This window comes from Salvelinus namaycush, chromosome 2 (genome assembly GCF_016432855.1).
Source record: "Salvelinus namaycush isolate Seneca chromosome 2, SaNama_1.0, whole genome shotgun sequence".
Classification (NCBI taxonomy): Eukaryota; Metazoa; Chordata; class Actinopteri; order Salmoniformes; family Salmonidae; genus Salvelinus; species Salvelinus namaycush.
The window spans coordinates 64,753,327-64,765,219 of record NC_052308.1 but is presented as its reverse complement, the minus strand read 5'-3'; the positions used below and the strand labels follow the sequence as shown (position 1 = coordinate 64,765,219).

General features: G+C 42.2%; 1 protein-coding gene across 2 annotated transcripts; it reads left to right on the top strand.

The window, feature by feature from the left end:
* The first annotated feature begins 47 nt into the window (after positions 1-47).
* LOC120066068 (protein phosphatase 1 regulatory subunit 12C-like) lies at positions 48-11,350 on the top strand. Of its 2 annotated transcripts, none has more exons than XM_039017175.1 (20): positions 48-396; positions 939-1,113; positions 1,224-1,354; positions 1,633-1,751; positions 2,046-2,205; positions 2,406-2,550; positions 2,927-3,001; positions 3,318-3,397; positions 4,384-4,493; positions 4,594-4,658; positions 4,930-5,060; positions 6,105-6,192; positions 6,320-6,437; positions 7,883-7,992; positions 8,499-8,563; positions 8,657-8,696; positions 8,919-9,023; positions 9,496-9,546; positions 9,737-9,787; positions 10,244-11,350. In XM_039017175.1, exons 1-20 carry the CDS (start codon positions 173-175, stop codon positions 10,328-10,330), a joined length of 2,130 nt encoding a protein of 709 aa, XP_038873103.1. In that variant the 5' UTR covers positions 48-172; the 3' UTR covers positions 10,331-11,350. The 2 variants fall into 2 exon arrangements, with proteins under 2 accessions (XP_038873103.1, XP_038873095.1); XM_039017167.1 differs by having other exon boundaries at positions 4,927-5,060.
* Positions 11,351-11,893: the final 543 nt, after the last annotated feature.

Sequence of the window (11,893 nt, the reverse complement as noted above, 5' to 3'; positions counted from 1 at the left end):
ACTGTAACATTTTTTTTCAATGGTTAACGGCCGGAGTGGGACATCTTCATTTATGCACCATCTTTGGCTTCACACCCAGTGTTTTGAATAAGGAAGTGAAACTATACACATGGAGGGTGTGTTTTTTCTATCGAATATATATTTTATTGAATAAAGTCCTCGTCGGATAATAATGGGGGACACAGCAAAGGATAAACGGCAGGAACAATTGAAGCGCTGGTCCGGTTCAAGCACCGACAGAGAACCGGCTGTGCCCAGGCGAAGGTGGCGGGGCAATGTCGAGGATGCAGGCGGCTCGGAGGCCGTGAACAACGCCGTTTCAAATGACCATTCTCAGGATGTGGAGGGAAGCGGATTGACCACCGGGGAAGCCCATAGTATTCTACCCAAACGAAGGTACTGTATTGTCAGAATGATGTATTACTAGCTAACCAGCTAGCAATATTCTCGCTAGCTAGGTAGTACTATACCGGATGCTATTCAGGAATGCTGTGCGTGGGCTAGGCACTTGCTAGCTAGCTTTGCTGAGACTTGAATGTTTATCTCGCAAACTAGTTATGTCTGTAATCACAACAATGGCACATTCGTATGTGCTTGTCTACTGTCTAGTAGTAGATTTAGAACAGTTCTCTACAGTATTCGACAGGATATGTAGCTAACACACCCACATTGTCTGGCTAGTCATTTTGGAAAGCTAGCAGGCAGTTAACTAGTCAGCCAGCAACATAGTTAAGTTAGCTAACTACATATCTAGTTAGTTACAGACCACCACTGTTGTTGACAACCACTGGGTATAACATGGACTATTTGGAGGAGGGGAATATGATCTGCCTTTCATGTATGCAAATAATGAGGTTTGAGTAGCTGCCATGGAGTGCTGGTAAAATATTAACTTTAATATCCTGAATAATGTCACTAAATGATGACCTCAACTATAGGAGGCGAGTGCGGTTTGATACTGCTGCAGAGTTCCTGGCAGCTTGTGCCAGTGGTGACACAGATGAGGCCCAGGAGATGCTGAAAGAGGAAAGAGAGACGGAAGGCAAAAATGGAGACTATCAGGGAGAGGTTGTGAATTGTGCCAATGCTGACGGAATCACAGCTCTTCACCAGGTAAGGACTTGTGGTAAATGAGTAGAATCTAGTGTCTGTGTATTGACTCTACAACCTATAGTCATACTGGAGCTATGAATATCATCATCCTCTCTCCTCATTCACTGTAGGCTTGTATAGATGGGAGCATGGAGGTGATGGTCTTTCTCCTGGCTCAGGGCGCCAACATAAACCAGGTGGACAGTGAGGGCTGGACTCCGCTGCATGTGGCAGCCACCTGTGGGAACCTGGAGATCACTGAGTATGTACAGTACAGTATATCACTTCAACATCAGGCAATAGAATAGGGACTACCTATGAAAGCTTTCTACATTCCTCTGTTATAGTGTTGGGCAGTCGTTGCAATTGAGTTAACCTGATTTTGTAGCCTCCCTGTGCCAATGTTTCTCCTTTCAACAATGCTGTATTGTTGTCTGGTACAGCAGGGCCTGTGAAGCTGGCCAACTGCTTTTTGTTTACTCTTGATTATGTGGCCTGTTTCTCTCTTGTGGATGGTTTCAAACTCTCTTTCTATATCAGTTTCCTTTTGCAGCAGGGTGCGTCTCTCACTGCTGTGAACTGCGATGGCGACGTCCCCCTAGATATAGCTGAAGACGAGGCCACTGAGTCGCTCCTGCACCAATACACAGTGAGACAAGGCAAGTACTGTACTACCAACACAGGGAGGAAACAAAGGAGAGATTCAGGGTGATAAGTGTTGTGGTGTCTGATTTATAAAGACTTACTTAGGTACTGAGAAGGAAGGGAAGCCAGGGCACACTCTTAGCCAATTTTTGGCTTGTGATGCTGTCACGTTCCATATCGAGCTAAACAAGAATAAGGCTCCCCCTTTTTCAATGGAGTTGAGAGAGGAAAGAGCTTCATGACTACCACATTTTCAACATTCTTGTTCGGTTGTTGATTATACATTTCATTCCCGTCTCTTGTCTCAGGTGTGGATGTAGAGGCAGCTAAGCGGGTGGAGGAGGAGCAGATCATGAAAGATGCCAGAGCCTGGCTGACAGAGGGGCCTCCCTCAGAACTACGGCACCCCAAAACTGGGGCTACTCCCCTGCATGTCGCTGCAGCCAAGGGCTACCTGGAAGCCATCAAGTGAGTGTCCATGACCGTGCCCCAATTCTCTCAAAAACCCAATTTTTCTTGTGTCTCCCTCACAGCCACTCTGACAAGCTCAATAACTCTTGAGTTTATGGGAAAGCAGTGCATTGTTAAAAAACAAAGAGACAAAATGAATTGAATAGGCTTTCTGCTTTGCTCTCTGTGCTAAGCCACTCTGTGTTGTTGTGGTTCAGACTGCTATGCCAGTGTGGTCTGGACGTGTCAGAGATGGACTGTGATGGCTGGACACCTCTCCACGCAGCGTCACACTGGGGGCAGGGAGATGCCTGCAGGATACTGGCTGAACAGCTCTGCGACATGGAGGCCTGCAGCAATGGGGTGAGACCGACAGACAGACTAGAGCCATACACATGTATACCAGTGGAGGCTGGTGGGAGGAGCTATAGGAGGACGAGCTCATTGTAATGACTGGAATGGAATTAATGGAACAGAGACGAACGTGATTTCAGTATGTTTGATTACTGTTCCATTTATTCTATTCCAGCTAATTACAGTGAGCCCGTCCTCCTCAAGACACTCAATGTACTGGGAAATATTGTCGACTGCTTGTATACCAGGTCTCTGTAATATTTGTTACTACTTTTTGAAATGCTAGGCTAATATAGCTTCGTCATTTGGTAGGAAGTGTGATGCCACATAATGTCTTGCTGCTTCCTTTGTGCTCTATTTTCATTTTGTAACGTCAACCCTGCAGGGTCAGACTCCGTTTGATGTCGCTGACGAGAGTGTTGTGTCACTGCTGGAGGAGCTGTCACAGAAACAAGCCAACGTGAGACTTCCCTTTTTTTGTCACTGTTCATGTGTGCAAAATATTTCTCTAGATGGCCAATACAAAACTGCCTGATTGGGAAATATTCATTGTAGATTTCACACATTTTCCGAATAGTATAATTTGACTTGTTGCCATATTTGCCATGTAATATTGGGCTGTTCTGCAAAAGGCAGTCTTCCTATGTTTCTCTTACTGATGAGTGACGCTGTCATGACTCTTGCTACTATATTTGCCTTGCAATATTATTATTATATGCATTATCTAATGACAGTGGTCATATTTTTGTCACTGATGACCGAGTGTCCCTTCACAGTGGCGTAATGAGCAGTCCATCATGGACAGACAGAACCCTGCAGGCTCTACTGCTGCAAAAGCTGATAACAAACGACGGAGGTCAGTATATGCCTTATTATTACTGCATCTGATAACAAACAACGGAGGTCAGGATATGCCTTATTATTACTGCATCTGATAACAAACAACGGAGGTCAGGATATGCCTTATTATTACTGCATCTGATAACAAACAACGGAGGTCAGGATATGCCTTATTATTACTGCATCTGATAACAAACAACGGAGGTCAGGATATGCCTTATTATTACTGCATCTGATAACAAACAACGGAGGTCAGTATATGCCTTATTATTACTGCATCTGATAACAAACAACGGAGGTCAGGATATGCCTTATTATTACTGCATCTGATAACAAACAACGGACGTTAGGATATGCCTTATTATTACTGCATCTGATAACAAACAACGGACGTCAGGATATGCCTTATTATTACTGCATCTGATAACAAACAACGGAGGTCAGGATATGCCTTATTATTACTGCATCTGATAACAAACAACGGAGGTCAGGATATGCCTTATTATTACTACATCTTATTTTCTCCTGTTTCTTTTCCTCTTCTGATCTGTAGTATTTATTTTGCAGTTAGACTGTAGTTGGAGTAAATTTGCAGTTAGGCTTTAGTTGGAGTAAATGTGGTGGGCTTGGCCTCAAGTATCAAATATATATATATTATTTTCATGCAGAATGATGGTTTTGTCTTCATTAGAAATGTAGATGAGATTCAGTTAGATAGTTCTTCATTGACTGTTATTTTACAAAGATGGCTGACTATGAAAAAGGCATCTTCCTTATAAATAATAGCAGGGATTCTGTTGGACAGTGTCAGAACTGGATGCGTTCCTGCAATGAATTTCATGGCTACTTTTCGATCATTATCTCCCATGTATGCACCAATCCAAAGCTTTTCAATGCACGGAGGGGAGTGAACGAGAGCACACTTTGGGAGAAGGGTAAAGAATCTGAATGCCGCCTATTTCTGTGAAATGCTGATAGTAATCATCTCTGTGTGTGTTTCAGGACCTCCGTGTGCAGGATGAGCAGTAGGGAGAAGATGAACGTGCAGGATCAGTCTAAAGAGAGGAGGTCTGAAGGCCTGGAGCTCAGCGAGGAGAGAGAGAGCAGCCCTGGTATAAAATATGTCTGATCTCACACACACACACAGACATTTTGAATACCCATTCATGATTACCCACTGACCAGAGTACTCCTCCTGTCTGTCTTTCCTAGAAGGCTCCACTCTATCCAGTCCAGACACAGAGAGTGCCACCTCCACCGTCAGCCCTGCTGAAAAGGTAAGACATGTCTCGATGCATCTTAAGCTGTACTGTAGATGTTGCGTAGTCTACCTGGGCCTGTCGTGCTTTACACACGTAGTTATTCCTTATTTCCTATCTTAGCTGTTGATGTTCACAAAATCTCCTTTCCATTTGAACGTCAAAGAAAAATGTGAATCATCAGCCTAGCAACAGTGACTCGATTACTGTCAAGAGAAATGTTATTATTTCCTCTGTATCAACGTGGTCCTGTCTTGCCTGTGGTCCTGTCTTGCCCGTGGTTCAGCAGACTCCAGAGGAGAAGGATGTGGAGGAGCGGGACCAGGACAGAGCCAGTCGTACAGCCCGGGTCCAGCCCACCCCCCAGAGGAAAGACCCCCTGGCTGATAGTCCCAACAACACCAACCCAGACAGACGGAAGTAAGAGCCACACGACACACAGTAAACACACATTAAAGCTTCGTGGCCTGGCACAACTATAGGAAAGATACGTGAATAGTTGGTGTAGCAGGAGGCAGGGTGTGGCACATAAGAAGGAAGTGATGATGAGAGCTAATGAATGAAAGACTCAACACACCGGCAGTTGTTCAAGCACTATCAATGTGTTTTAGTAGAGGAGGGTGTGTCTTCTGCTGTAAATTCAGTGGATGTGCTTTTATGGAGCTGTGTGGATGTGTTCTTTTGGAGCATTCTGAATCCAAGGGTTCTAATGGAGCTGTGTGGATCTGTTCTTCGAACCAGCGACATTTCGGTTACTGACCCAACGCTCTTGTTAGTCTTGATCTGGAGTTTATAGTTTCTGGAGTTTATAGTTTACCCATTACCCACCTTTTTTTACCACTACATCACTGATGCTAATACAGAATCGTAAGTTAATATGCTAATCATTCATGTGAATGTGATAAAACGATCATCTGTGTGCTCCATTGATGTCTGTTTGTGCGGAGCTTGATTAGTAATGCCTTGGAAAATAAATGTGAACGCTACATCATTTGAGAAAATGGATATCTATGTATAGAGTTGATTATTTTATGCAATTCATCATTACAACTAACTGAACATTTTCTGATGCTACTTGTTAGTGTGGATCATTTCTGATAATTCCCCCTCTTTCAGGGGTATAACATTACAGTTGTGTATAGCTAATAGGCTTTGTGTTTGTAGAGCGACTGAGGTGAATGAACCTACAGCAGCCAAGGTGATAATGGCTGGGGTCGTTTTTACTGTTCTCCAAATAGCATTTTAAAGTTTATTTAATTGTATATAAATGCGAGAAAAAAATCCTCACTAAAACTCCAACCCTGGTTACGGCTTTGAATCTAAGGGTTCTAATAGAGCTGATTGGATGTGTTCTTTTGGAGCATTGTGAATCTAAGGGTTCTAATGGAGCTGTGTGGATGTGTTCTTTTGGAGCATTGTGAATCTACGGGTTCTAATGGAGCTGTGTGGATGTTTGCCCCTCAGGTTCCAGGCCCCTGTAAGAGACGAGGAGTCTGAGTCTCAGAGGAAAGCACGATCACGCCTCATGCGCCAGTCTCGCCGCTCCACACAGGTACTGGCCACAATAAACCATCTCTTTACGTCTCTTACAGAGGACTTCAAATGGATCTTGTCACCTTAACTGACCACCTTTCAGCATAAATAATAAACATGATTTTTTTGCTTGTTTCCTGTGACAGGGTGTGACGCTCACTGACTTGAAGGAGGCAGAGAAGAGCGTAGCCAAACCGGCTGATCCACCGCCTAGCAACATCCTGCATGTCAGCCCTATAGTCACCATAACACCTGCTGAGAGAGGTGAGTGGGACTGTGGTGGGAAAAAAATTTGCCGTTTTCATTTATTAATAGTAATGTCATTCAGGAAGACGGGATTATGAATCCTAGTTTAAAAGTATTTTAGTGTCATGAAAACATCAAGTTGGCAATATCAAATGCATCCTCTAGCCTTAGTGTCTGTTAAGGGCTCAAAATTGCAACCAAAACTCGTATTTGCGACCGTTTGACTTGGCAGTGCAACACACAGTTTTAATTGGACGCTAGGGTGCCAGTGTTTTTATTTTATTTTTTCACGTTACTTTTTGGTTCACAATTTTCGGCTTTTAAAAAATTGTTATAAAGGTATGCAACAATGGGTATGCAGACCAGGTATTCATAAAGTTTGGTCCGAAGTCATGGTTTAATCTTTGCAAAGCAAAATTGAGTCATGCGCTGTTTGAATGAACATTCCTAAAGGCTTTCCCAAAAAACCTTTCCAATTAAATACCTGGCCAAATTATATCTTGATGATTTGTAACAATTGCAAGGCATTTGTTTATCAAACTGTGCCATCACATGTAGCCTACATTGTACAGTACAGAAACACCGCTAGCCGAACACAATGGCCTCTTGCTAGGCGCACACTTGAATTGAAGGGCAACTACACCCTCTAATTTAGTTTTTTATTGTTCCCAGATCTCAAAAGTGTTCTCCCGATGTGGTTTAAGCATTGTTGTGGACACAGAACATCAAATCTGAGGAGTTTTTCAACCCCAAAAATGTGCTTTTTGCGAGTGAAATCCTGAGAGAAAACTAAAACATATATTTTAATGGGCCCTATAATCGCTAGCAATAACACCATTTTTAAGATTGCTCAAAGATTTATTTTTATTTTTATGGAGGGTAGGTCATTATAGGCCAGGGCTTTCCAACCTTGTTCCTGGAGGTTTTCATTTCAACCCCAGTTGTAACTTTCCTGATTCAACTTATCAACCAGCTAATTATTAGAATCAGTTGCGCTAGATTAGTGTTGGAGCGAAAACCTACAGGGCGGTATCTCACTAGGAACAGGGTTGGAGAGCCCTGCTATAGGCTACTTACGCAGCCTGCAAATTAAACATTTTAATTGATGCGCGCATCATCTGCTTTCCTTGGCCAGCATTCTTTTCATTCGGGCCAGTAACTTTTAGTTGGCATTGGCCCAGTGTGCCACTGGTAAATTCATCTGAATGTCAAACCATGCAAGGGCATGCTAATGTAAAAGACGGCTAGTCATTATTAGCCTGGTTCTGTATGGAATGCAGGCACATTATGAGATACCGGTCAGGTCATTATCAGCACGCAGCGGCAAAAAATTGGTGCGACCATATCATGTGCTGGTGCTGTCAACAGGAAAAATTGTGCCACCGGTGGAAAAAGTTAGTTTAGAGCCGTGCTGTTGAATGCCTTTGATCTATCAATGTCATTCTGTTCCTATTGTATTGTAGACACTGACCCAGTGAAGGAGGTTGGGTCCGAAGGAGAGACGCGGCTAGGAGTGAGGGACCGACGGAAGGGAAGGAGAGAGAGACGCTCCACCGGGGTGGTTCAACTAGGGGTAGGCAGAGGAACCCCTTCATACATATTCATAGTATTCGTGCTAGAGCTATTGATGTCTTTGACCATTTCTTCTTTGTATAAACTGATTGAACTTTAATTTGACTATCAACCAATATCACTCTTTCTTGTCCACTTCCAACATGCCACAGGTACAAAATAAATGTTATGTCCTACAAAGACAATGAGGAAATGCAACAGTATGTTGTAACCTCATACTCAGAACAGGAACACCCCACCTGAAATGTTCTTTTTCCCCTTTTTCAGTTGTGTAATTGCTACATTTCTGTATTTTGACTGCATTTTTTCCTGAAATATAGGACCCCCCCCCCCCCCCCCACACACACACACAAAATGTTGGAATCTGATGGTTTGTCACAAAAGTGGTCTTGTATTACAATGCCTGGTAAAATATTAGTGGTCAATGTCAAACATACCATTGTCAATGTGGTATTTGTTACAATGTTCATTATACACTGTATCTATTTTTTTTTTTTTTTTTACAAGAATGAACATTTGGATGCAATGGATGAAGCCCAACAGGATGAAAACCACCGTCATAGTTCACCCAGGTAAGTGGTTTTTCATTTCTATACTACAGTATACTGAATTACTAAACTTATTTTGTATTGCGTACATCATGTACTCTATGTCTATCTTTGCAGTGAGCCTCAGTTGGGAGATTCTTCACCAGAGTACAAAATGGTATTGTTGACAACTCCCAGTGATTTTTAAATACACACATTCTTCAGGCACTTGAAAGATGGAACCTAAGGTTTTAATAAGTGAGAGAATAACATGCTCTGAGGGGAATGAATGGATGCAGCTGACTAGCTGGGAAATAGGAGTTTAAACCGCTTCAACTGAATGTATTTAGAACTGCAGAGGCTAGGCTATGACCGAATCCGTATTTGTGTCGCCCCCTAGCTGTACAGGTCGGTGCTGCAGGAGAACGGCCTGCTCAGAGACAAGCTGCAGGAGACGGCGCTGCTGCTCAGCCAGAGCAAAGTGGAGCTGGAGAGACTCCGACAGGTGAGGATATAATCCTGTCTGGATGTTGATGACCATGGATCAAGATCCATGGTGTATAGCAAAACCATGTGCCATGACTCTTTTCCTTGTCTTCTCTCGCTCATAACTACAGATAGGGAACTACAGATAAGTCTGGATATGATTATCAGGTATCCCATTTCAATATATTAGATTCACATAGCAGTGGGAAGGAGGGAGACGAAGAGTATTGGGACTCTGTCAGGGAGGCAGATCCTAGAAGTGCTGTCGCTGGTCATGTGGCGGGACCTGGCGGTGTTCTGTGTCCGCCTCTGACAATGTGGAGAGAAGTTACGTTGTGTAAGACAAATAATACACAGTATTGTAGGAACACAAAGATGGATTCCAGATTATAGCACACAGAATGTGTTGGAATTTATACTGCTCAGCTTCTGTGTTGAGCTGTGCATGTCAATCACTGGCCCTGTTGTAACTGTCTGTGTCGCTATTGCAGTGTCAAGAGAGCAACACAGAGAGGCCGGCCCTGCTGGAACTGGAGAGATTTGTGAGTCCCCTCTTAACCTGTCTGTATTCATGTTTTAGGGTCCATTTCACTTTTAGCTTCCCAATTCAGGAAATTATTTATTTATTGGATCAATTGAGGTCAAATGGAATATAACCTAATGTCATTAGCTGTAAAGGCTGCATACCTATGTGGGAGTGAGTTATAACATCAGTGTCTGTTTTACTCGCAGGAGAAGAGAGCACTCCAGAGAAAAGCAGTGGAACTGGAGGATGAGCTGAAGGTATAAGGGAATTGTTCCGTCACCGGGGCTAGCCTATTTAACTCATATTTTGTCTGTTCAGACTTTAATTAACCTGCATAATTGTTAGCATTGATTATGTGCTTTGGGATCCTACTAACTACCCAAAACAACCTCAAACAACCCAACATACTGACCGCATACTGCCCCCCCCCCCCCAAAAAGTAAACTACTGAAAACATTAACCACATAAAAGTACTCAAACCAACTCCAAATTACACAAACATTAATTACAATCTTCCCCAAACACTATGTAAAACAACCCAAAAAATGTGTTCTGAGAATATGGTTTTATTCTGTACTGTTCTACATTGCATTATCTGTAACACACAATACAATAACCAATAGATTTCCATCAACTGATCACGATGATAAAAAAAAAAAAAATCTATTTGTCCCTGATGTTGTCTATCCTCCTTGGTTATCGTGTATTTCCAGGTGCTGGTGGATCTCCGAGCAGACAACCAGAGGCTAAAGGACGAGAATGCCGCTCTCATCCGTGTCATCAGCAAACTTTCCAAATGAGCCTCATCTCCCAAACATCTAGACGGAGAAAAGTGTTCAAAGTTCCTGTCTCTTGCCCAACTCACAAGGCACATACCGGGAACAAAACCCAGCATAAAACAAACTGCGTTCTGCTCTGATAGAAGACCAACGATGCATTTGTTCAATGACGTTTTTGGATTTATAACTGGAAAGAATAGTTTTTGCAGGGTTATTATTCGCCTTTGGTTTGGCTTCACTCATTACTCGATCTACTGTATAACAAGCTGAACTGCACCACCTATGGATTCACAGGGTACTGTACTGTGTTCCTGTTCAAATTCTTAAAAAGTAGATTTTTTTGACCTAAATATTTTGTGCTTTGCTTCTGCATTACCTTGTTTAAGGATACATGTGTTTTTAAGATCTATTTTAATAACCATGCAAAGTGCGTGCTTACGATAACAACATGATCTTACTTCAGAGTACATACCATTAGACACCTAAACAGGACTGGGGGGGGCGATGCAAACGGAAGGTGCTTCAGTTTTGAGGAGAGGCGGAGAAGGTTGTTATTAGGTTTTGACATGCATATTCCACAAAAATGTGCCAAAAACACACACCCCCATTTACGGCTTGTTTGGCATGTTGTTTGGGGAAAGGTGAAGTGATTGGTTTGTCTCTCTCAGGACGAGTCTGGGTAAATACTGTACTTGAGCTGACTACTGTTAAAGTTGGACCAAACTGTATGTGCATGTTAAGTTTTTTTGAATGTATATTTATGTGTATATTTATGTACAGGGGCCCTCTCCTCTTCCAGTGATGTAGTAGTAATGGTCTCTTTTTATTTAGGAAAGGACGGAGATGCTGGGTGCTCATACTGTGATGGAGACCTGTTAGTTAGTAGACAGGCAAGATGGGTCAAGTCTTTTGAATGTTTACTGTGTTGTTTTTTTTTTTAAATGCATGCCAAATTGTATTTTGACAATGTGCCTTTCTATATATATATATATATTTGTAATTAATATTTACACAATGTCAAAAATAAAATACAGTATGGTAAATTAAGCTCGCCCTCCCTCTCACAGTTCTTGTGTGGTGAAGAGAATAAAACTCATGATCAACACCTTACCTAATGGAGATGTTTAGGGAAGCACTGCATGTGGAAGTCTATGCTCATTTTATTTATATTGTGCTTTTCATTAAAGGTCCAATGCAGCTGTTTTTTTTTATCTCAATATCAAATCATTTTTGGGTAACAATTAAGTACCTTACTGTGATTGTTTTCAATTAAAATGGTAAAGAAACAGCTTCTTAGCAAAGAGCAATACTCAAGCAAAAGTTTTGTTAGGACTGTCTGGGAGTGTGGAGGGGGCAACTGAAAACGAAATGTTTAGATCTCTCTTTCTTATTGGTCTATTAACTAATTTAACCACCTGGTGATGTCACCAGGCAGACCAAAACTCCATCCCACCAAAACAGGCTGAAATTTTAGGCTGTCTTTTCAAACAGCTCTTACACTAAAAGGGCATTATCATTTTTGCAATTTCATGGTATTATTCCAACCTCATAGTGTGGAAATATAACACAGGAAAATCAAGTTTT

Bases quoted from the DNA above. Each gene is read 5' to 3' on its own strand.
- LOC120066068 (XM_039017167.1), top strand. From the start codon at position 173: ATGGGGGACACAGCAAAGGATAAACGGCAGGAACAATTGAAGCGCTGG. The intron at 9,547-9,736 runs GTGAGTCCCCTC...TTTTACTCGCAG, and splicing joins TGCTGGAACTGGAGAGATTT to GAGAAGAGAGCACTCCAGAG. The intron at 9,788-10,243 runs GTATAAGGGAAT...GTGTATTTCCAG, and splicing joins AACTGGAGGATGAGCTGAAG to GTGCTGGTGGATCTCCGAGC.